Genomic DNA, 26,768 nt, shown 5'->3' on the forward strand with positions numbered 1-26,768 from the left:
ATAAAATTATATGAAAACTTTTGATGTACATAATCAGCCTTAATTTTATCGAACATAATGGTGAAAAGATCCAATCAAATTCAGAATTCACATCTCCACTTCACTAATAGGTAAATTCAGTCTAACAGTTCCCAAAAATTTTCCAGGAAAACAAATCCACATTGAAGATACTCAATGGAACATAACATATCGCCTACTATACTGACTTTTCCAACAGTATTGGAATTAACTACTACTTTCACAAAGCATACCTAAAATTCTCTTAATTCTCAAGATGTACATGTTAATGAGAATGTTATGTAGGGACATGATAATAGCCTTCATCCTGACTACTGATCCAGAGCAAAGGAGTAGCCATTGCAAGAAGAACAAATGAAAGACCACAAACCAATTTAAGTTTAGTCCTTTGAAGTGCTTTATCCATCCAATCAATTGGTCTAACATTTCCATTTTCAGGAACCACTTTGCGAGGCATATGCATATCATAATCCTCAGGAAGGTCATCAGTTGATGAGACTGATTCTGAGCCACCTTGGAACTCCACATCAGCAGATGAACTTTCATTCACTTCACAATCACACTTCACATGATCCGAGAAACCATTTTGGTCATATTTAGAAGTCGGGCTCCACTCAATATTGCCTGAGGATAGAGTCCTGAACCTTCTATTCTGTTTCTCAGACCAACTTGAAGTCACATCAATTGGATCTTGAAGACAGCAAATGAGCTTCCTAGGGGTCTCAAAGATTTTTATGTTGTCAACAGCAACCTGTGTGCATGACCTCTGATTTAAAAGAGGAAAAACATAATATGTTAACTCCATGGGTACAAAAGTGATTAAAACTAGAAACATGGCAGCTAAGGAAATTTTGTACCCATGTTTTACCACTATAAGTCCCAATTGTTTGCATCATAGTTCTTGAAGGCATAAATAAGTTCATTTTTAAATAAAATGCATGATAAAATCAATGAAATAGTATCTTAATCAAATTATTCAGATATCCTTAATTAATATAACTTAAAAGTAATCTAATACTTATTTTTTTCTCATTTTTTATGCTTGCAGACTATTTAGCAGATTCATCATAACATAAGAACACATAATTAAAAGGACTCAAACGATGAGATTTGCTTGATAGCAAATCATTTTTAACGAAAACTGAATTTAAATTTCATAAATTTGTAAGATGAAAGTTGATAAAATTCTTCCATTTACAGTTATAGAGCAGCAGATACCTGCTCTTGAACTAATGGGGCATTAAGAATCTTAAGCTAAGTAAAGGCAAGACACATTGAATTCCTTGTGAGTAGAAGAAATAGTTTGCAACTATTCATTTGAAAGAAAGTAACGTGTATAATGACAAGACATCACGGTTTTACTAATATTTACATGAAAATCAACTCATTAGTACAAATCATAGTAAAAACATAAACATAAGAAACTAGTGGACATGTTAGACAATAGATGGAGACTTGGGAATGGGAGAAAATTAGTAAGGCGTTCATATTCCATGGTCCCATTGGCATTGTTATATTCTGCCATGTTACCATTTCTTTAATATGAAAAAGAAAAAAAAAGGATTTCAATTATTAACCATTTCTCGTTAACACGGGAAGGGAACATAACTTTGAAATTGGCTCAGATATACAGAAACATGACATATGTACTTACTTGGGGACTTGTGGTGGTACTTCTGGATACTCCATGCGTGGGATTTCTGTTCGTGAAACCAGCAAACTCCTCTGCAAAATCTCTCTTTCCATTAGAAAACTCGCGACTCAGCGAGTGTCCTAACAAAGCACTTTCATCCACTGCCTCTGAAAACAAACCATCTTTGAGAGAGACATCAACCCCTCCATTTTTATTACTCCAAAGCTTCCTATTCACACTCCTTCGCTCATAGTCCAAGTTCGTTGAAATTGGAGACTCAACAACAGATTCATATCCAGGGAAAAAGTCCAACGTATGTGATTCTGGTGAAAGTGAAGTTGGAGTATGGTCTCCATCAACAGAAGTATTCTCTCCCTTCACATAGTCTTCCTCTCTCCTGCTAAAATTTGACCCTGTCACTGAAGCAGGGCTTTTCACATATCTTGCTGGTCTTTTTTCGATTGCAATTCTCTTGGCAGTTTGCAAAGCCTCGAATGCTGCACCTTTCACAAATGCCATTTTATCAGATTGGCACTTGTCCATCTCCTCAATTATCAATTCAAGCTCCGAGAATATGCTCCTGGGATCCAAGCTTTTCATCAAGAAGTTAACCATCTGAATGGCTGAAAGCCGCTTCTGGGAATTACCCTCCACAAGGCCAGCATTTAGTATTCTTAGTCCAGATTGTAAGAGTAACCTTGCATATGCTTCAACAATCAAAGCATTGCGCTTCGCCAACGACATAACCAAACCCACATGAGAATTGGTTTGGCCAGACTTTCCCTCTAATGCCACAGCAACATTCTGGCAAACCCTATTCACCATTTCATCAGAAGCAAATCTCCAGTTATCTGAATCCACCAGAGCCTTCAAGCAAAGGGCAGCACCAGAAGTTAGGCTTTCTTGGGAACTCGAGAGAGAATCCGAAAGAGGCTTGCAAAGGGAATGAATTATATGCCTCTTCTTCTCTTCTGGGCTTGTTGGGTCAATTCCATATCTTGCAATTGCAGGAACCACCTTTGAACAAGCCTGCTGAAGAGGGAAAGACCCTGCACTTGAAGCCAGAGTCTTGACTATGGTTCCCATGATGCTATCTATCAGGGGAACAATTCTAACACCGTGAACCCGCGCAAGAACTTCATAGATTGAAATTGTGAATTCACCACACAAGGAGCTACTTTCCTTGGTCTCAGAAACTTTTGCAAGAAAGACAGGAATGGCCTTAAAATCCAAATCCTTCACATATGACTTCAATGCTTTCATTGCAGATTTGCGACTATCTTCATCTTTGTCTAAATTTGCAAGCTCTTGCCGCACCAAAGGGCTGAGACATCTTCCCATTTCTTGAACTACAGCAACCAAACAGACACTATCATCAACATTAACAATAATCAAAAGCACAACGTGCAAACAACATTCCAAGGACATTGCAGTAAGAGATCTCATTTTAGGCATTGCAGGGTTTCACTAGCATAACGGTTAATAAAGTTCACAACTTTACCTAACAAAATTCAAAAATAAGATCATTACCGCAAATGGGTCATAAACCTAATATTGAATCTTTAATCAATAAACACAAAAACATAATCTTTTTGGGGGCATTCCAAAGAAGGGTCGATTCTGTTTCTTTTCCTTTCCTTCTTCAAATGAAAATATGTACATTCAGATATCCATGGTTGTTTTGAAGTGATGAGTATAAAGTAGTGGACATGGAAAAGGTTGGAAATTTGAGATAGAAAACTCACCTTGGCGTAGAGAAGAAGATGCTGAGATTGCGTTGTTGAATGAGAAAGGTGGCAAAGAAATGGGAATGAAGAAGCAGTGACAGAGTGACCACAACAGTGACTAAATTCAACTCCTCGATATTCAAAATTTGTTCATTCAAATTACGCCGCTATCCTTCACAATGTGGTCCCACATAAATCAAAATTTTGTGTTCCGAAAATGCCCTCATTGTGTTAATAACATTGGTTTTAAGAAATTCAGAATATTTATTTTTCAACAAAAATATCATCATCTTTTGGTATTCTTGCAAAGTTAAACAGGAAGAAGTATTGATAAAATGAGAAAGTAATTTAGTAAAACGCAAGCACTTTTGTTTTTGAATTGAGAGTTTTTGGTAATTTTGTTTATCTTTATACAAAAACCGTAACGGCTAATATTTCAAAATGGATATAATAATTTTAATCAATAGCTTTAAATGTTAAAACGAAACAGATTTTTTTAGTACAAAAAGAGAATTATAAACAACGAGATTTTAGTTAAATGCATTTAAAATTTTTAAAAACAAAATTAATGTCATGTTGATGTATTAAATTCTTCTATATTAACAAATAATTATGTATCATCGCATCACTTTTTTACTATCACAGCAATAACTTTTTGAATATGTCAATTTGTAATTTGTTGATAATTTTCACAACAGAGGATCGGAATCAAGCTCTTGTATATTTTAATTAGTAATCAATGATACGGCAATATAATTTTGATATTAAGTGAATAAGCCTAGAAAAATATTATTTAGTTAAATAAAATATTTTAAAGAAAAAAAAAGAAAGTATCCTGATTAATTAGTATTAACTACAACATTGCCCACTTAATAAACAAAACGATAGGATGTAAAAAAAGGGTAGTCAAAAGACAAATAATTGTTATTCTGGTGCAAATTTTTGTCATATTGAATTCCATTATTTTCCTTCTGGTGGATATGTCCATTGTGTGTTGTTAACAACAAAAATTTTGCTCTCAATGATTAATCAATTATGGCCCAAAATGATGGCAAATCTCTTAACATTAAACATAAATTAATAAATAATTTGCGCATTTGAAATAACAATTTTGTTTTTCTAAAAAAGATATAAAATGTTGGTTAAAGGGCAATATCGTGAATTGGATGGTGGGGACTATAATTTTGTCTTGTTTACTCTTTGCCGCGAAGTACTCTCTCCGATCTTCGTCAAATCATTTGGTAGGGTCCGTTTCCCGCCTTTAAATTTTGTGTGCTGTTCATTTGAAACACGCGCCCTGTCTCTCTTAAAGTTGCATGCCACTGATTTTGTGTTTTAATTTTTTTTTTTCACAACAAAGAATATTTATTTTTTGAAATTATTCCAATACTTTATTATGGTAATAATTTATTATTATTACAATTAATTATGTAAATTAAATTTGATATTTACATGTTGGGTGAAAAATAATTATAAAATAATTTTCTATTTAAATTGATTGAAACAATCAACTATTAAGTATAATAATAAAAAAAACAAAATTATTTGTAATAGTTAATTTTGCATCTAAATTAATTAATTAAGGATAAAATAAAAACAATAAAAGTTAACTGGAAGATAATTACTAACTTTTGATCATTTTTTTAAAATATTGCATACTTGAAAAATATTTTTCCTTTGTAATAGAAATATTTTAAAATTATATTATGATTTTCATCAATATTAAACAAATAAATTTTTTTATGGAAAGATTTAGAGTATGATTTTTTCCATTTTAAAAATAAATTATTATTTTAAAAAATATAATATAATATAAATTTATATTATATTATATTTTTTAAATCAAAAAACTGTTTCTAAAATAGAAAACAAACATGATCTTAATCTTTTAAAATAATCCAATCTAAACACACTTTTTTTCCCTTTGTTATATTAGCTCTGCGGTCAAATACGAGTACATGCCACCAGACCATCTTCTGTCAAAAGATAAAAACATTTGAATATTGGGTAGTGAGATGAATAAACTTTCTTAGTTCAATTGTCTTTCAAAGTTGCCATCCCTTTTATTTACCAGTAGGCGTACGTGGTGTCATCATGAACTGACTGTAAATTTAGGTTAATTCTTTACTCTGATCCACTCTCACCTAAGAAGAGGTTTCCAAACTAATATCTTGCACGGTTAGCGTCCTTATACTTCGGCATTTCACATACAAGTAACCTTCAAAATTCAAATCTAGAATCGTGCAAATTTTAAGACGACTTTATACAAGGCCTGAGACTTGGCCTCCGCCAAATACAACTGGCCTAGCAATATAGAAGACGAATAATTCGAACCCCACATGTAATTTCTAAGAAGGGTGGGGGAAGGGTATAAAGAGGATATGCAACAAAAACTTAGCCCATTAATCATGACACAACCCCAAAATTATGCATTCACTAGAAAGTAGCATTCCTATTGTACCAATAGCGGCTATTTATGTAGTAGTTTAGCTCGTCCATAGATTGATCATTGACATTGTGGGAGTAATCTGCAAGTCGGACAATACCACTTTCCTTTGAACCTTGTCTCTTGTGTTAGGCCAACACATGAATAGTGGAACCATTCACCTCCTTGGCACTATCAAGAGAAACATATTCAAGTTCAGAGTCAAAACAACCACGGGGAGAAACCAAAAAAGTCATTCAATAAAAGTGTAAAACACAATATCATAAAATAGAAAATCGAATAATCAAAACTAAAACACAATAATCCGGGGCGGGAGTGGGCTTTCTGAAAACTCAAGGTATAAACATTCATCAGTAATCTGGTAGGAGAAAGCTATATATGTTGTTTCTTGCTACAATATGGATATAATATAATCTATAGAATCACTGAATGTCTGCATATAGTAGTTAACCCAGGTGAATATGGGCCATACACCATCCAACAGTTTTCTTATGGTGGGGATGGGGGATTAAAGAAACAGTTCCTGACCTACCTTTTAAGTCAATCTAAATGCTTTAAGATCAAAGTAGAAAAAATTCTAACAAAAGCGATCCCAAACAATATTAAGTTACATGCCTCATTGTAACCTGTAAGATAGTTAATGTTAAGTTACATCATACCCTTATGTGACTCCATGAACAATATTATCTTACACATTTTATATTGTCCATGGCAGAATTTTGTTATTGTATCTAAGCCTTCAAAAGAGGTACAAAATTCCAAATGAATGACCAACAAATGGCCATTACACTTGATGTGGAGAGATTACATATAATTTGCATTGTTCCAAACCCAACTTACCCCAAAACAAGAAAGAGGTGAGTGAAATATAGTTAGTGCAAGAGAGAGCAAACTAAAATGTACTTACATTTTCATTGTCACAAGCAATCATATCTCCAAAAGATACCTGAATGATCAGAATAATCAGTTTCTTACTTGAACACCTTAAGCAAAAACAGATGACAATATGACACAATTGTTCACAAGAAGATTTAAATTATATGATATACTATGAACAACAAATCACAACCTGATGACAAACACAGTATGTAGGTTCATTTGGATCAATGGGTTGATCAACATCCATAGGGGTTGCATACTCCTTCTTATGACTTCCTGGTGGAGGCATTAGCTCAAAGTCCCTATCACGCTCCCGATCCCAATCTCTATCCCTGTAATCAAGTCTTCTTGATTGAGGAGTTACATATATGGGCCTGCGTTTTTCGACTTTAGGAACTATAGGCATTGGGGGAAGAATTGCTGGTTCATCTTGTGGTATTTTCCCCTCTGACAAATAAATGGAGAAGAAGAAAAAAAGATGGTAAGCCCCCTAAACGAACTATTAGCAGAACACCACAAAGAAGCTAAGTGAACTACTGGATCCCAAATGAACTCAAGAGGCAACAATGGACCACAAAAATTCTAGCATTTCTTTCCAACTAGGTACACCAAACACTTCAAAAACAATTTAGAGAAGAAAAAAAAGAAATATTTTAGAAATGGAATTTTAAATAATAAAGCTCCCTACATGTGAAAACAACCTCTTGTTTTGCCCTCTTTCTGATGCACAACATGCTACTTTATAAAGGTCCAGAAACCCCAAATTATGCAGTATCCCGCTTATTATTTTACCTCAAAGTTCAAATATACTAGTTATTGGCATCAATGAAACCAACATATTTATGTATACTTTCGAGAAACATTAGATAAACTTGCTGCTTTTAGGTATAGCCTAGAGGGACATTGTCCCATTGATAATGAGGTGAAGATATAACCATTTCCCTCATAAATATGCTTGCTTCACCAAATACTTTTCCCGGTAAATAATTTAACCAAAATCAATATAACAGTAAGAGTTGCACATTATACTAACTTAGGTTGATTTTGGAAATATAAGTTGCACATATACAACACAAAATAAATCAGTATGCAAAATACATGGTCATTTTACCTTGCTTTAAATCATCAGCAAAGTTGTTTAAATCCTCATCAAGTCGTTTTACATGGCTATCAATCTGAAGCAAATACAAAAAGATTTGAACTTGTAAACTTTAGCTGTAAGATGTTTCTTGTATGCATAAAAGTAAGAAGAAAAATGCCAAAATATCCACTTGGGTTCCCGAATAAGAGCTGTCATTAAAGAGTAAAGTGCACCTTACCTCCGAATCAACCCAAAGCACCGTTTTCCTAATTATGCATGTATACATGATCAAAACTTAGAACCATACCCATTATCGTCTTCAGTCATGTAAATTGACATAATATTATACGTTCAAGCTTATTTTGAAAACAATTTAATCACATTATCAGCAAGGCTTTCCCCTATTCATAGATATCATTATAATAACATTTTATTCACAAATCTAAAGCCCTTGGTCCCTTCCTTCAACTGTTATATCAAGCTTTATCCCAATTGACCATTCTATAATAGGGTTTGCCAATTAGCCTGATATGCAGTATACATTAAATTCTCTTTTCCAAGTCATGAAAATTTTAGTTAGGGACATAATAATTAAAGAAAGCTCACCAGGTCATATGCTTGTCGCGCCAATAAAACCTTCTCAGTACATAGACTCAATGCACTATCCTGATTTGCCTCAATTTCTTTTCGCATTTTCTCCATAGCAGCATCATCATCCTCATTCACATAATTGTTATTATAATTGTGATTACCCTTCTTAGAACCATGTGATGAGAATCCCATACAGTACTTTGTCTGCTGCCTGGTCTGATTTATCATAGCTTCCATCACACCACAAAACCACAAACCAAAACAAAAATTAATAAATATTACAAAAACAATCAAGAGATACGAAAATGTAAACGTAAAAAAATAAAATAAAAATACTTATCAACATAGAAAATATATATATAAAAAAAAGGAGAAAGAATAAAATAAAAGTGATACATTGGGATCGTTCATCAAGTTCTCGGACGGTGTTGAGCAGCCTCTGAAGCTCAGCGGGCAATGTGCTGGCGTCTATTGCAATGGAAAAATGAGCAACAAAATCGAAAAAACAAAATCATAGAAAAATTGGTGGAAATGGAAAAAAAAATATTACACTCTAAATAGTCGTCAACGTAGACTCCGGTGCGTGCAATTGCCATTTGGGAGAATAATTATCGCAATTGATGAGGGGTTAGGGTTTGCGATTGCGAGCCCTAGAAGGAAGCTTGCTTGTTCTGTTGTTCAGAAGCAGGGAGATGAAATAGTCCAAACGCTGTCGTATGGGCGTGGGGTGCTTTGTAATTGTACAATGTACATGGAAAATGCTTTCTACGAAATTATTTTTGTAAAAATTGCACGAATAATCTGGATGTGGACTCGGGTCAACTGTGGAAAACTACTGTTTGCATGCTCTGGTCTTCATTTTTTCTCTGAAAATTTTTAACCTTTCTTTGAAGATAAATAGCCATTTATATACTTTGTTAAAACTAAACTTTCTTTCACTTTCGGTTAGTTTGTAATTTTTTTTTGGATTTTAGCCAAATTATTTATAATTTTAAATACATTTTTTATCTTCGTATTTCAATGAAATCTTTTATTTTAATTTTTTAAAATATATATTTTTTTATCTTACTTTTTTATTAATTTTTGTTTTAGTTTCTTTTATTGATATCACACGCTTAAATGCGGTCAAATGTCAGATTTAGTTAGAACAATTTAGTTAAAAGAATAAAAATAATAATTCGTGAAAGAGTAGAGATAAAAAAAATAAAAATCCGAGAACTAAAAATATATTTAAATATTATTTATACCTTATACATTAAACAGTTGTAAGGCTGAACCATAATAACAGCTTATCAACGCAATTCCTTGAAAAGATATTGATAGAATTTGATGCCAAAAGGCAAAGAGTGTAAGCTGTTCATGTCCGAGGCAAAGTAAGGTCTCAATTACTTACTCTCCTGAATGTGTAAGAGTGTAAGCTGTTCTTATTTATTCTTATACTTATTGTAGTTTTTAATAAATTTTAACTAATGATTAAGAATATGTTAAAAAAGTGTTAAATAATGTGTCTAGCATTTCTCTTATAATAATAAACACAAATAAATTATATTTAATAACTGTTAAAAACTAAAATAATATTGTATAATATTAGATGCTCTAATATTTATAATTTTTGTAACTAATTTAATGTATTAATCAAAGTTTATAAGTGTCAAAACTCAAAATTGGACCAATCATAACATTTTTTAAAAATGAAATCATAGTCAATATTTTAGGATTCCGTTCTCTGAATGGTAGAGGAAAACACGTTTAAACCAAAAGATACGACTAAAAAGGAACAAAATATATTCCGGTAAGTTGAAGAAGGGTTTTTTAATTAGATAAAAATGACTAGTATTTTAAATGTTATTTCAAAAAGTCGGAAGTCAAATTTCTTGACCTTTCAAAATTTCTTTATTCTTAAGTTAAATGTATAATAATAAATTATTTGTGGATTTTTGTCTCAACGAAGATTAAAAATATATAGCTACTATTAAATATAAGAAAATAAATATTTTAAAGGAGATAAAAAATATTAAAAGAGATATATTTCTTGTAAATGATGAATATTTTATTATATAAAAATAAATTAAAGAAATACAATTTATAAATTTGAAGAAGTTATTAAAATAAGTTGTTTGAATTAAAATATATTACTTCTATGTTTTTGATTTAATATGATATATCAAAATTTAAAAATTTAAAATTAATTTTAAATAAAATTTCATTAAAATCATAATCATTTTTTTTATCTTAACAAAACATTTTTCTTTACTTTAAGATAAGTAATGTTATTAAAAGCATATTAGACATTTAATACACTCCCTTATTTTTAAGACTAGAACTTTCCAAGTGTCTTAACATTAGAATAAGATAAGATTCAATATCATATGAAAATATAAGACATATTTTACTGTTAAAAAATAAATTCAAGAGAGAAGAATTGTTTATCTTGACCGTATTTTAGTCGATATAAATACGTAGCTTTACAAAATATCGTGACCATATTTTAAATTAACATGAGAGAAATATCTTAACACGCATAATGATATAAAAACGAATAACACCTAATATTTTTATTTAAAATAAATGCTTAAATTTATAATGTAAATATAAATTATTAATATTGTGATCATGTAGGGTAAAAAATTAAACGATAGAAGGACACGGAAAAAAATAAAATAATAATAAATTTTCTTTTTTAAATTCTGTTATATTATTATATTTTTATTTCCTGTTAATTTCATATCTCTTTCTTCAACGTCGTACTATAAAAAAAATAAAGTGTTCATTTATAAATTTTCAAAATAAAGATGAACAATTTTCAATCGTATTTCAGTAAATGCATCGATTGTATGACGTATGACCTTACGCAATCCGTCAATTACTAGTATTTAAATCTAAGAAATCAATAAAAAATTATCTATTAACTTTTCCTTCTACTCTATATATGTTTATCATTAACATGCTCAGAGAGAAGCCAAATTGGCGTTCTGATTAGAGACCCCAGAAAACAACCTGCAGCGCACCTTAGAATCAACCCCACACGAGCTGATAAAATACGCCATGGCTACTCCCCAATCTCAATCTCAACCGCTCCAAGACCGAGTCGCAATAGTCACTGGCTCGTCCCGTGGAATCGGTCGAGAAATCGCGATTCACCTCGCCTCACTCGGTGCCCGAGTCGTCATCAACTACACCTCCAACTCCGACCAAGCAGACTCAGTCGCCGCCCAAATCAACGCCAACTCCGCCACGCCGCGAGCCGTCACCGTCCGAGCCGACGTATCCGACCCGCTCCAAGTGAAGTCCCTCTTCGACTCGGCCGAGAGCGCATTCGACTCGCCGGTTCACATCCTGGTCAACTCGGCCGGAGTCATGGACACAGCGTACCCCTCAATCGCCAACACAACCGTGGAATCCTTCGACCGCATCTTCACGGTGAACGCGCGTGGTGCGTTCGTTTGCGCGAGGGAGGCGGCGAACCGGTTGAAGCGCGGCGGCGGAGGACGAATCGTGTTGGTGACAACGTCGCTGGTGGCGGCGCTGAGGCCGGGGTACGGCGCATACGCTGCATCGAAGGCGGCGGTGGAGGCGATGACTAAGATTCTGGCGAAGGAGTTGAAGGGGACGCAGATAACGGCGAATTGCGTGGCGCCAGGAGCGGTGGCGACGGAGCTGTTCTTTGAGGGGAAGACGGAGGAGATTGTGAATAGGATTAAGCAAGATAATCCAATGGAAAGGCTTGGTGAGACCAAAGACATTGCCCCTGTTGTGGCCTTCTTGGCCTCTGATGGGGGTGAATGGGTCAACGGTCAAATCATTAGGGTCAATGGTGGCTTTGTTTAGTTCTTTTTCTTTCTTCACTTTTTCCCCACTAAGTCTGGGAGTAATTCCAACCACTCTCACGAGTAATTCTTATGTTAGTGTATTGGATACATCTCAGAAAATAAAGGGTAAGGCTTGCATATTGTAATGGATTTAGTGTATTGGATGATTTCATTTGTTTAAAAGAAATCTCCTGGTTCAGTGGTTCAGCAATACTCATTATCGTTTTTCGCTGCTACTTAGAATGCCAATATCTTGCACAAAATACAAAATACCCCACCCCAACAACAAGTACTACAAGATGCTTTTCTCCTTCTCACGATTTGTCTTTCTGTCCTGTCAACAACACATCTAGAATTACACGAGGAAACTGCTCCACAAAATTAGCAGTTACATGATGTGAGGACCAACCTAACCATTCCAAAAGGCTAACAATTTAAAATGTCTCTCTTGGATGGAAGTATTATTTGAAATGTCTATTTGAAGATAAATATATTGCATTGTAGGCTTACAAGCACATCAGTTCATGAATGATGTGATTTTTTTAATCAAGAGATGCAGGTTTATAAAGTTTTGAAACAAAATCATAATTAAAGGTTGTAAACTTGCTCTTTGTCCTTTAATGGGGAATGTGAAACTTCAACAAGAACATGAAGTCGGAAAAAGTTATGCTTCTCTTAATAGAATTAGAAGTTTACTCTATCTTACTACATTTAGGAACACCCAGATAAACAAAACATATACTTTTATTTGGATATGTCTTGAAGAACCTCAAATCCACCTTTGAAGTATGTAAAGTTATTCTAAATCACAATTTGTTTATTTTTATTCAAAAGCACAAAGTAATTTTTACATTGAGTTGATAATTTTATCATATTAAAATTTGCTACAAAATTATTTTGAAGCTAAAAGTTTTCACAATTTAAATTCACTTTTTGCTAAAATCAGTATTACAAAATTAAAACTACAGGCTCAGTGCTTTTGTGGAAATTATTAGATTTGTTTTCCTTAAAGTTCTTTGCCAATCCGTAGTTATATAATGAAAATGGATTTTGGCCTAAGATGATTTTTACTTATTATGTCAAGTATGCAAATTATGCACTCATCACTTTAGAATGCAACAAAGAAAAAAATCAAACTCTCACAAAATATTTAATTACAAGTTATTTTGAAAACAAAACAAGTTTACTAAATTTTACATTTTCTTGACCAAGTTTTTTCTAATGATTCTTACTAAACAAAAAAAACATTTGAGGTTTTTTAAGATCTTAAAATCAACAATTTCTAATTATTATTCTTAATAAGTATTAGAAATATTATTTATTTGCAAGATGATTTAGGAAGATATAATAATACTCTTCCTTAAATCCAGGATAAATATTCTGTGATTAGTTTTGAACAAAAAATTTCAGGCAAAATTATTTTATATATGTTCATACCCTTTTATTTATTGAAATAATAGATATGTCGTAAATGATTTTTCAAATATTGTTCATAGTTTATGCTAAAAAAATATGAAGCTAAATTAACAAAAATGCAAAAATCTAATTCATCATATAGTATCTTCTCAAGTACAAAAGGGAGTCCATATTAAACTAAGTAATATGACAAATAGGTTCTTTTGTTCTGTGCACTTTGCTAAATAAGAGCAAATTATCAATAAATTAGTTATTCAAATCATATGAAAAGACTTGTGATCCATTTCAATTTTTAAAGAACAGTAATAATTTAAACTTTAAAACTGATCCATACCAAAAACAAATATCACTCAATTAAAATATATATTTAATTCTTATAGTTTATATTTTTTATAAATTAATTTATAAATCTTTAAAAAATTTGTTTTAATCTTTATATAAATATTTTATTACATTTTAATATTTATTATTATAATACATAAAAATACTAATTTTAATTAATAGTATTATAATAATAAAAATCAAAATATAATAAAGCATTCTTAAAAATTGTTGAATTTGTTTGACAGTAAGTTTTCAGAAAAATTTAGTAATTCTTCTGAGAGGGAAAAACAAAAGTCAAAGATGCTTCATTTGCCAAAAAAAAAAAAGCTATTATGCAAAAAAAGTAGACGTTTTGGGGATTGGAAATTTATCATCCTTTAAAAAATGATTTAAAGATTTGTCATTAATACTGGCTAGGAGCCTTCTATATCATGATAATGATAAACCTACATAATCTTCTCTGAGCATTCCATATGCATTTTTCTCAAAGACAAGATCAATAAACTTATCATAATAATAATAGAAAAGACTGTAGCAATTGGAACAATAGTAACAAAGTGTTCTTATACACATGATCCTCATAAAGAGGCAAGTGTAGAGCATACTTGTTTTTAGTCAGAGACTAGTGAATAGGCATAATAAATAAAGCTTTTAGAAGAGAATTTAGCAAGAACTTATATTTAGCAAACACTCAAATTTTATTTCAAACTTTGATGATCCATACAAACCAACTTCTCCCTATATATAATAGATCAAAAAGAGAAAATGATAAATAACATTATTCCATTCAGATAAGCATCAGACATAAGATGCTTTCACTAAACACCCTTTTAACTTTTAGAAAAATCTAAAGGAACTTTAAGTACATTGAAAAGACAAAACCACACTGATACGTGAATTATTTAGTCCTTAAATATAGGTTTATCACTAAGAGAGAAATTGGGGTCTTCATTGGATTCCCATCCAATTTTGTCAAGAATGAATTCATCTAGATCTTGAGAATCTTATATGATATCCTGTTTGGATGACTCATCTCGTTGGCAAATGAAGATTTATCCTTTTGTGTCATTTAGGTTCACTGTTATTTCTTTAGATACATTGATTGGTGGAAGTACTTGTTCAATAGTACTTCCATCTGTTTGAGATTGTTACAGGTGGAATTTATCTTCCTCATATCTCCATATGTACCATTAATGATGTGAAGATGAGCTTGATGAAAAGGTGGGTGATCATCCTGAGTAAAGGTTCTGAGATTAGGAAATGTTCCCTAAATCATGACTTGATTTTGAGTATAAAGCAATCTTGATGGGAGATGTTGGAAATATGGCCTATGAATTATTACTACTAAAATATTCTTTGGTCATTAATTAATTGATTCATCCATTTCTTTCTAGATCACAATTTTTTCCATTTCACCTTGTATATCTTTCTTCCATATTGGTATAGGTTGATACCAGGTTAAGAACTTCCACAAGAGTGAAGACTCATTGTGTAGATTATTCAAAAATTTGAACATCTTGAATATGGGAAATAAGATTGGATAATAATGGAGTGATGATACACACCATAAGTACCATAGATCATCTTCATAAAAAGGCATTCTCATCAATAATGCATAAATATTCCGTGATTAGTTTTGAACAAAAATTTTCAGGCAAAATAACTTTATACATGTTCATACCCTTTTTAATTATTGAGATAATAGATATGTTGTGAATGATTTTCCAAATATTGTTCATAGTTTATGCTAAAAAAATATAAAGCTTGGTGAACGAAAATTCAAAAATCTAATTCATCATATGTTATCTTCTTGAGTACGAAAGAGGGATGAATAATTTAAATATGGTAACACATAAATAGAATACATAAAATATGATATTTTTTTGCAAATATACGTGAATATGATCTTCCAAAAAATGCCATTGGCGATTTTTCCATGAAACAGAAGAAAAACTGCAACTTGCAGACTTGAATGACCTAACTCTGAGCTCTCAAGATGCCTGAAAAGTTGCCATTGACGACCTTTGAACGCCATTAATGGTGTTTGAAGGACTTGCAACACTTCTACAATAATGTGAATGCCATTAATAGAGTCTAAAGGTTCTAAAATCATCATTGACGATCTTTGACCTGGGGAGGTTTGTTTCACTCGCCACTATAGTTGTTCACATTTGTCAGGTATTTCTGAGTTTTGAAAAATCGCCATTGGTGATCTTTGACCTGAGGAGGTTTGTTTTACTCGCCACTGTAGTTGCTCATGCTTGTCAGACATCTCTGAGATATGAAAAATCGCCATTGGCAATCTTTGACCTGGGGAATTTTGTTCCACTTATCACTGCAGTTGTTCATGCTTGTCAGGCATCTCTGAGTTTTGAAAAATCACCATTGGAATCTTTAACCTAGGGAGGTCTATTCCATTCGCCATTGTAGTTGTCTTTAAGTTTTGAAAAATCGTCATTGGCGATCTTTGACCTGGGGAAGTCTGTTCCACTCGTCACTGTAGTTGTTCACGCTTGTCAAGCATCTATGAGTTTTGAAAAATTGCCATTGACGATCTTTGACCTAGGGAGGTATGTTCCATTCACCACTGTAGTTGGCTTTGATTCTGGGAAGTTTGTTCCACTTGCCACTGTAGTTGTTCACGCTTATCAAGCATCTCTGAATTTTGAAAAATTGCCACTAGCGATCTTTGACCTAGAAAGGTCTGTTCCACTTGCCACTGTAGTTGTCTTTGACCTGGGAAGTCTATTCCACTCACCACTGTAGTTGTTCATACTTGTCAGACATCTCTAAGATCTAAAAAAATCGCCATTTTTGCATAAGGAATCCTTGAAAAAATCACTGTTTTCTGCAAGCATGAGTGAATAAAAAATCGTCAGTGACAAGTTTTGGTGCTATAAATGTCACCCTAGGTTGAGCAAAAACCATGCGCGAGAAGAGGGACAAAGTGAAATTGTGTGAGAAAGAAGGAGAATTCTGAAGAAGGGTCTTAGAGAAGAAAGAAAAAGGGTGGGTTGTGAGGTTTGAAGTAAGGTGAAAAAAGTTGAAAAATATAATATTGATTGTAATTTTTTTAATTTATTTTTGAAGATAGTTAAAGATTTTACTTTGGATTTAAGGATATATATTTTAGAGAAAACTCACAATTTAAATATAAGTATAATATTTTTGTTAATTTTTAAATTTAATTTTGAATTTAAATTTGATTACAATTTTAATAAATATATCTTTAATTTTGAGTAATTGAGAATAAAATCTACATTTATTTATATAGTTAAGTTAAAAATATGAAATAATTGTAATTAGTTATTTTTATATGTATTAACATAATTATTAAATTTTAATATTTTTGAAAAAATGACATAACAATTATTTGTTGGTATAAATAGTTAGTAAATATAAACTTTGAAATATAAATTTATGGTAATGTAATAAATTGTTATTATTGTAATTATTTTGATAAATTTGGTAACAAATTATGTTAAGTAATAATTGAAATTATTTAATGTAAAAAATTAGCAAAATAGAGTTAAAAAAGGATATTTAATAAAAGTAGATTTTTTTTTATTCATACCACAATTAAATTAAATTAATTTATATAATGAATATTTTTGACATTTATTAACATATTGTAAAAATATTATAAATTAGTTAAAAACATGTAATTTATTTGATTTGGTATAATTAGTTAGTAAATATAATAATTTATGACATATTTTTTATAATACAAAAATTTATGTCATATTTGTAATTATTTTTGGTCAATTAAAAACAAATTGTTCATATAATATTAATTGAAAATATTTAATATAAATAAGAAATAAAAAATAAGAAATAAAAATAAGAAAAAGTACAGTAAGTTGGATAAAATTCTATTTTTAATATTCTATTTGTATAAATTACGGTAATGCAATTGTTTATGTTATATTATTATTATTATTATTATTATTATTATTATTTTGGGACCTAAATTTTATTATTATTTAGCTATAATTGATTAGTAAAATTAATAAATTATACTTTTATTATTTTTTGTTTGTAAATTTGACTTAATAATTTTGTGTTGACTAATATAAATTTTTTATGACATGAAATGAGTCAATTACACTCTCGTCACTTATACATAATACCATCTAGTAGAAGAAATAAATGACATATTACGTAATGTTGGGCTTGATTGAGTTTCTAAAATTTGTCATATGTAAATAAATGGTTCTTTGATTAATGCACTGGTCATGTTAGAGACCTAAAATACACGTTATTTACTTTTGCAGAGAATGCACAATTACATTAGAAGATGTTTGTATGCTACTTGGACTCTGGATTGATAGTCTACTAGTGATTGGATCCACTAATCTCTATTCTGCAATGGTTCAAACATGTGTGATGAGTTATTAAGGGGTCTACCGTCAAAGAGTGATGTTGAAGAATTAGAAATTAGATTAAAGTGGCTTATAGAATATCTTGGTTGACTTCCAGTTAATTATGACATTAGAAGAGCACAACATGCACGTGGATTTATACTTAGAGTGTTGGGATATGTTTTAATGCCAAATAAAAGCAATTCAATGGTACATACAAATTTTTTACAGTTACTAGCACAGGCAAATTGGCTATGGTTATGCCAACTGATGGAGCAACCATCACCCTAACAAGAACAATTCCCCGACATCCTCAGGATTTTCCTATGGATACATTACCTATGCAACATCAAGGTATCCCACAATCTTCAGTTCAATCAAATTAGGAAATGAGTTAATTTAGGACGACCTTTACCTGTGCAGTTTAAGTTGGGATTAGGACAAAGTTTTGGCCCTCTATAACAACACCGTGTGTTTTTATTCCCAATCACTGTAAACTTCTTCTTAAACTTTTCATACTTCATTAATCGTATAGACAACATCAACCTAAACACGCCAATTAATGTTTTTACTACAACATGTAGTAATCATGTGATGACACAAATATCTATCAGTATGCATATCACCACAGTCACAATACCTTTGCCTCAAATCAACTCTATACTCTTGCCTGTTAGATAAATCCTGAACATGAAAACTTTCAATTCGTCTATCAAATTGAGTAATACACAAGTTTGTGTCGCCTACCTCGTTTGATTGAAATCATATTATCACAAATTTAGAGAAAATATGTCCAAACTTTCTCCATGCATATGCTTAACTCCTTTTTCGAACAAATAACTCAGCCAATCGAAAGTAGGTTACCCTTAGTAGTGCAGTGATTGGAAGATTTCGAGCATCTTTTAACATTGAATTAATGCACTCAAACAAATTTGTCATTATATGACCCTACCTATGGCCTCCCTCAAATGCTAGAACCATTTCGCTTGGAGAATTTCATTAAGCCAGTTTGAGTAAACCTCGCCACATTCTTGTAAATGCTCATAATGAATATTAAATTCATGTTTAGTTCTTGAATAACCTATAAAAATTGTAAGAATTCATATTAGTAGTTTTAATAGCATATATTTATTCATTTAACAATTTAATTAAAAGTACAGCAAGGTTATGAAGCATACCTGATGACAATCACAAAATGTGTCACCGAATTAAACGATCTTAAATTGAATTTCACATAATAAAAATGAAATTATTAGGGCACAAATAGGAATTGAAATAAGAAGAAAATTAATAAAAAGTGAAAATAGAATAGAGATGAAAAATGGCGCCACAATCGCAAGATTAATAAGCCAAGGAACGATCGTCATAAAAGTCTTGACCTCTTGATAAGATCAAGAAAACTGGCTCACTCAAGAACCTAGAGTCACACGCTCTCACAAAAGTGTGCAATCTCAAATTGTATTTAAAACTAATTAAAAGTGTGTCTATAAGACCTAATGCTTGTAAACTAATACTAACGCAAACCCTAATGAGCTTCTTGTACCAACAAGCCTAAATTCAAATAAACTAAATAAAATAATGTTTTTATTCTAAATAAAAACTCAAAATAAGTAATGACTAATATTAAAATAAATAAACTAAATAGAATAATTAAATCCTAATAAAACTCGTTAGAGTTCAAATTTTCTAAGCATATGTAATTGACCATCTTAAACTTTTCTAACTCTAAATTGAGCTCCCTTTCAAATAAGACAGGAAAAATCTTTTTTAAATCTCCATTTATTCTTTTTGTCCTTATCCTTGTCATTGGCCCTTGAAGTCCTTCCAATGCCTTCAAGTCTTTGTCTTCAATGGGCCTTCCGTGATTCTTATCAATACCCATGCAAATAATAAGTTTATGCAAGTATGAAGCCTTGAATCTTTGTAAAAAAACTAGGCGTTTGTTGTCTCACCCTCAACAATAGCAAAAGCAATTGGCAAAATATTTTGATTACTATCTTGTGCAATGACCACTAATAGAACTCCCTTATATTTTTCATATAAATGTGTTCCATCAACCTGAATAAGTGATTTGCAGTGTCTGAATGCTCTTATACAAGGACCAAAAGTCTAGAACACTCGACAAAATATTTTAACATTAGGAACTAACTCATCAGCATGGTAGACATCTACAATATCCAATTGAACAACAAAGTCTCAAACACAGTCACACATTACTGCACACCATTGTAGCAAAGCTTCAAACAAGGCTTCCCATTGACCATAAGCTTTTTCAATTGCCTTTTGTTTTCCTATCAATGCTTTTTGATATGTTGTCATATACCCTTATTGAGATTGAATTTCACCAATGATGAGTTTTATCTTAAAGAAAATGTCAGACTTAACCTTTAGCTTTATACATTCTGCAATTGTGTCGGAATCTAATTTGGTATGATTCTGAGAAATTCTTCCTCTTGTACATATGTGTAGACCGTTGTAATTTCTAATCTCTCAAATAAACTCGTTCTTTCTAAAAGTAGCACGAAGAAGCTATCCACAATTTATTCCATACCTCACACATTTATAATAAAACGTACTTAATTCTGACTCAACTACTTTGTAGTCCACTCCATTTGCTATACTGTAACACTTAATTGTTCGTATAACAGTTTCTCTATCAACAAATTGCTTTCCAACATACAAGTCTCCATCTAAATCATAATGACCTATCAAATGCAAACACATATATAATAAATTAAAAAATAATTTTTTTCATCAACAACATTATTAAAAATAACACATACTTAAATTTGCATAATCTAAAAATTCAAAGGCATGCATAGCATCAAGATTTAACAAATGCAATGTTGTCCAATCACTGTGTTTGACAAATAGACCTCTTCATCACCATCGTCATCTACATCCTCATCTTCACTCAGCTTACTACTTTCATATTCTCCTCTAGATTCAAAGACACTACTTTCACTGTTGACATTTATCTATTCTACCTCTCTGATTGACACAGTGCTTGCATATGCATCCTCATCCTTTTCATCAATGTTAACTATAATTTCTTTGAAAATAATATATAACTCAATGACAGGGGTTGGTGGATAACATTGGTGATGTATTTGAAACATGTGTACAGATCAATATCGTTTATTATTAGAATTATATAAAACCGTCAAATATAGATATTGGACATTTATAAACAATACTCTCCACTACTTTTGGAAACTCAAATTCAATATTTTGAGTAAGCCAATAATTCAGTTTGTCAAATGATATATTCCCTCTCATGTACACACATATTGGTTTTTCATACCTAAATAATACACCTTCACGAGTGTTTGTAATAATCTCACCATTAAAATATATCAACAAGAACACACTCATTTTTTCCTCTACAATGATCTCTCTCTATCTAAAAATCCAGATCTACTCACTTGCAACTTCAATGAAAGAAAAAATCGGTATTTATAGACAAATATTTTAAAAATTGCCAATAGCGATTTTTAAAATTTTTAGATTAATTAATATTATTCAAAAGTCGCCAATGACATTTTTTTATTTTTTCTTACTCTCAAAAGTCGCTAATAATGATCTTTTACTTTTTCCTACTCCTAAAAGTCACCGATAACCATTTTACATATATATATTTTTATTATAACACTAAAAGTTGTTAATGACGATTTTTGTCATAAATAAATTATTTTTTTAAATCTCACCATTGATAAATTTTGATTGTGATTTGATATATCTGATAAAAAAAAAACCGCCATCGACAACTTTTATGAAAATCCCATATTTATGTAATATAGCAAATTTTTTTTATATTTTTTTATTTTAAAAATAAAAAATCATATAAAAAAAAAGCCTACGAAAGAGAGTCATTGTTAAACAAAGTAATATAACAAATGAATTTTTTTGTTCTGTGCACTTTGCTAATTAATAGCAAATTATCAATAAATTAGTTATTCAAATCATATTAAAAGACTTGTGATCCATTTCAATTTTCAAAGAGCAAACATAATTTAAACTTTAAAGCTGATCCATACCAGAAGCAAATATCACTTAATTAAAATATATATTTAATTCTTATAGTTTATATTTTTTATAAATTATTTATATATTTAAAAAAATCATTTTAATCTTTATATAAATATTTTATTACATTTTAATATTTATTATAATGTCATAAAAAATACTAACTTTTATTAACAGTATTATAATACTAAAAATCAAAATATAACAAAGCATTCACATAAAAATTAAAATAAATATTTTAAGTTCAGAAATTTAATTCTTAAATGACTGTAAATTATAAAACTAAATGTACATTTTTAAATTTTTATGTGTAATATAAAAATATGATAACTCAACGCAGTTATTAACACTTGTCTTTAATTTTTTTCATTATTAAATAATTTTTTTATATAAATGGTAAACTACCATTTTAATATCAACGGGACTTCTGAACAATAATATTTATTAATTATACTTGAGTTATGTACTTATGTGTGAAAGATGGATTCAATACCAAATAATTCGGCAAGGATATTTATTTAATTGTTAGGAAAAATAATTCAAATGAAAATATAAAATATATCAAATCACTTGACCCTATTTTTATTTTATTTTTTATATGATAGGGGTTTTCTTTTGTTTTTATAATCCCATTTCCTATACCAATCTCACGGGGAAAACAGCTAGGTGCAGATGCACGTATACATGACAGTATGTGTGTACTTCTTTATTTAATACTAACTTTATAAAATAAAGATTATTAAGAAGACGTGGTACCGAAGTCAGTACCTACAACTCATGTTTGGTCAAACAAGAAAGGGAAAGAAAAAAAATAATTCCTTCATGCAAAATGCAAGATCCACACTAAGCTGAAATATAATTTTTCATCACCAACGAGGTCAAGTCAACACTCAAAACTTGCAAGAAAAACCTTTTCTTAGAAATTCAATAATAACTAAGTGATGTGTATGTTGAAGTTCAAGTCATAACTATGCCATCTTTGTTCTATTGTAGTCCTTTTGTGCTGCCTAATGTGTATGTGCTCCTTTTCAAACACTGGAATACAAACCATTTGCTCTGAGCACTGATTCTCAGGCAAATCTTGCTGCTCTATTTTCATTATCATTATTATTTTCCCATAAAGCTAGAAAAGTTAGATGGGATTTCATAGTTTCTTATTGTCTGTCATTTTGATATCATTTATCATTTATGGAACTAGTACTCATAAATCCCATAACTTTACTATTAATACCAATGATTTGAAAGCCTTGACTGGATTTTCTAACTGCTTAGAATCAGCTATTCTGAACTGGAACAGATCTATGTTCTCTGATTACTGCACTTGGTTTGGTGTCACATGTGATGCCTTGCCTGGTGAAGGCACAAGAGTAGTTCGCTTGGAACTTGGAAGCAGAAGACTTAGTGGAAAAATCTGTGAATCCTTGGCAGGTTTGGATCAGCTAAGAGTCTTGAACCTTTCCCATAATTTCTTGAGTGGCTTCATTCCTGACAAGTTGTTTCAACTACAAAACTTGGAGGTGATAGACTTGAGTAATAACTATTTTCAAGGCTCTATAAGTACAGCTATTTGTACCTCTTCTACTCAGGTTCAAGTACTTAAACTATCAAGTAACTTCTTTTTTAGCATGATTCCAGAGAATTTAGGTAATTGTTCCTCTTTACAGCATCTGTCCATTGCTGGAAATGATTTGTCAGGAAGCCTTCCAGAGAGAATATTTCAGCTGCAAAATTTGAGTCTGCTATACCTGCAGGATAATAAGCTATCTGGGCCATTAAATAAAGGGTTTGGTAATCTTACAAATCTAGTGGAACTAGACATATCTAATAATGGGATTTCTGGAATTCTTCCTGATATTTTTGAGAGACTCACAAGGTTTAAAGTTTTCTCTGCTGAGTCAAATAGATTCACTGGTCAGTTGCCAGCATCATTGGTGAATTCTCTATCTCTTCAGATGCTTATTTTGAACAACAACTCCTTGAGTGGTTCAATTAACTTAAATTGTTCTGCAATGAAAAATCTAACCTCAATTGGTCTTGGTTCTAATCAACTTCATGGTCCAATACCTAGTAATCTATCAAATTGTCTAAGATTGGAAGCAATTAATCTTGCTAGGAACCATTTCAGTTGTGGGATTCCTGTCAAATTCAAGAATCTTCAGTCCCTAACCCAACTCTCACTTTCAAAGAACAGCCTCCATAATTTATCTACAACACTAGAGATTTTAAGTCACTGCAGGAACTTAAGTACCCTTGTCCTTACAATGAACTTCTATAATGAAGAAATGCCACAAGGTCAAAATCTAGAATTCAGTAATCTCAAGGTTTTTGTCCTAGGCAACAGTCAGATCAAAGGTTCAATTCCAAAATGGTTAAGTGGATGCAAGAAGCTGCAGATGTTGGATCTTTCATGGAATCATCTCAGTGGTAGCATTCCCTCATGGTTTGGCAAATTTGACAATCTCTTTTACTTGGACTTATCAAATAACTCTTTCAATGGCATCATACCACAGAGCTTGACCATGATCTTGAGCCTCCATTACAGGAATTTTTCATTGGAAGGAACACTTTCTAACTTTCCCTTTTACACTGGTGGGAGTGTAAAGGGTATGAAGTACAAAAAAGTTTCAAGTTTTAGACCATCTTTATTCCTCAGTTACAACAAACTTCAAGGACCAATATGGCCAAGTTTTGGTAACATGAAAGGCCTACATGTGTTGGACCTAAAACAGAATAGCCTAACAGGATCAATTCCCCAACAGCTATCGGGAATGATAATGTTGGAAATTTTGGACTTATCTCAGAACAAACTGGCAGGAGAAATACCACAATCATTGGTGAAACTTAGTTTCTTATCCATATTTGATGTGTCCTATAATCAGTTGCGCGGTGAAATCCCAACAGGAGGACAGTTTGATACTTTTCCATCTACAAGCTTTGAAGGGAACAAGGGTCTCTACCCTTATGCCACTTCTACCATCATTCCTTCTTCACCACCTGAGATTCCTACTCAGATGGAGATCATTGGTTTTCCATTTGGATTTGGTGTTGTAGCTGCTTTTCTTGTAACTGTAGCCATGTGTTTCACTTCTGGATGGATGTTTTCATAGACTTACCAAGTCCAGCACAGTAAATAGTTGGCTTCATAAGTATAATCACTATAGTTTAATTCTTGGCCATGAGTATGGAAATTAGTTTACTAGTTGAAGCAAAGCTTACTTTAATGATTTCTACCTTCTGAAAAACATTAGCCTCCAAATATTGGATGGGAAATATCTTGGAGTACATGGAAAAATAAACTGAACTCGTTAGCATTGTGAATTCGGCTTTCAATCATGTATTTATCCCTCCCTTACGAGTGGTATTAATACTTGCTAGGATGTGTCCAACACCGCTGACTTACTTTTTTTAAGTCATGATCATCGGGTATACATTGAATTATTAACTCTCTAATTATAAATCTTCTAATCAAAATTAGTCAAATTGTCGTCTAAGTTTAAGTTATATTTAAGTCACTTAGTTTTTTTCAATTCAATTTAATTTTTTAAATTTAGTTTAACTTTCAATTCAGTCATTTATTTATTTTTATTTAATTTAGTCTCCAATTTATTTGTTTTTTCAATATATTCCTTTGCTTTGTCTCCCAACTTATGGAATGTTTGAGGTCAACGCATTTGTGGGTTGACAATATCAGAAAAAGAAGACAGCAATAGATGCTGCATAATATTATTTTGAACAGTTTATAAATTTTTATATATAAATAAATAAATAAATAAATGCTTTTTAAATTATAATATGTAATATTACTAATGTATATTGGGGTAAGATTTAATAGTTGAAATTTATTTTCAAGTAAAAATAGAATTCTCATCTGAGTAGAAATAATTGAATTATGTATTACCTAATTTATTTATTTATTTTTATAAGAAATAACTGGTAGTATTTTTTTTTCCTATTTATGAGAAATACAAATATATTTTCTTATATATATTAATTATTAATTTTTTTATACACTTATTTATTGTAAATTTTTTATCAGCAAAATATTCACCCATTATTCATTTATGTAAATATATTCATTTATTTAATATATAAATTATTAATTTAAATAATTATTAGGATGAGTATATTTAAATTATAATATAAATTTATGATATATAATTTTTTTATTAATATTAATAAATTATTTATTTATTTCTTGTAAAACAAATTGGGAAGTGTATAATACAACTAAATTAATCTTTCATATTTCCTAATATACAATTTTCAACTTCAACTTCACCTCCATATTGCAAAATTCTACCCCCACATCCTATATTTTGTTACTTCTATAGCCATCACAAGTCACCATTATTCTTATCCCATCCTATCACCTCCATCATTATACCATCACCATGATTACTATTATTTTCATTATTACTAGCATCATTATATTATTATTACAGTTACTCCCATTCTAA

General features: G+C 31.1%; 4 protein-coding genes across 5 annotated transcripts; 2 read left to right on the plus strand and 2 right to left on the minus strand.

Moving 5' to 3' along the window:
- Nucleotides 1–295: 295 nt before the first annotated feature.
- LOC113862241 (protein SINE1-like) lies at nucleotides 296–2,992 on the minus strand. Its single transcript, XM_027495340.1, has 2 exons — nucleotides 1,673–2,992; nucleotides 296–784 (listed from the first exon to the last, which is right to left on the minus strand). The coding sequence occupies exons 1-2, from the start codon at nucleotides 2,990–2,992 to the stop codon at nucleotides 296–298; spliced, it is 1,809 nt and encodes a 602-aa protein (XP_027351141.1).
- A 2,545-nt stretch (nucleotides 2,993–5,537) lies between these two features.
- Nucleotides 5,538–9,101, minus strand: LOC113862946 (PHD finger protein ING2). 2 transcript variants are annotated; one of them, XM_027496262.1, is made up of 7 exons: nucleotides 8,926–9,101; nucleotides 8,772–8,843; nucleotides 8,391–8,605; nucleotides 7,815–7,878; nucleotides 6,894–7,150; nucleotides 6,732–6,770; nucleotides 5,538–5,995 (listed from the first exon to the last, which is right to left on the minus strand). In XM_027496262.1, exons 1-7 carry the CDS (start codon nucleotides 8,969–8,971, stop codon nucleotides 5,885–5,887), a joined length of 804 nt encoding a protein of 267 aa, XP_027352063.1. In that variant the 5' UTR covers nucleotides 8,972–9,101; the 3' UTR covers nucleotides 5,538–5,884. The 2 variants fall into 2 exon arrangements, with proteins under 2 accessions (XP_027352063.1, XP_027352064.1); XM_027496263.1 differs by lacking the exon at nucleotides 6,732–6,770 and having other exon boundaries at nucleotides 5,563–5,995.
- Nucleotides 9,102–11,281: 2,180 nt separating this feature from the next.
- LOC113862884 (NADPH-dependent aldehyde reductase-like protein, chloroplastic) lies at nucleotides 11,282–12,834 on the plus strand. Its single transcript, XM_027496159.1, has one exon. The coding sequence runs from the start codon at nucleotides 11,421–11,423 to the stop codon at nucleotides 12,201–12,203; it is 783 nt and encodes a 260-aa protein (XP_027351960.1). The 5' UTR covers nucleotides 11,282–11,420; the 3' UTR covers nucleotides 12,204–12,834.
- A 10,613-nt stretch (nucleotides 12,835–23,447) lies between these two features.
- Nucleotides 23,448–25,418, plus strand: LOC113862242 (phytosulfokine receptor 1-like). Its single transcript, XM_027495341.1, has one exon. The coding sequence runs from the start codon at nucleotides 23,448–23,450 to the stop codon at nucleotides 25,416–25,418; it is 1,971 nt and encodes a 656-aa protein (XP_027351142.1).
- The last annotated feature ends 1,350 nt before the right edge of the window (nucleotides 25,419–26,768 follow it).

This window comes from Abrus precatorius, unplaced genomic scaffold (assembly GCF_003935025.1).
Source record: "Abrus precatorius isolate BTA unplaced genomic scaffold, Abrus_2018 Scaffold3, whole genome shotgun sequence".
NCBI classification, from domain to species: domain Eukaryota; kingdom Viridiplantae; phylum Streptophyta; class Magnoliopsida; order Fabales; family Fabaceae; genus Abrus; species Abrus precatorius.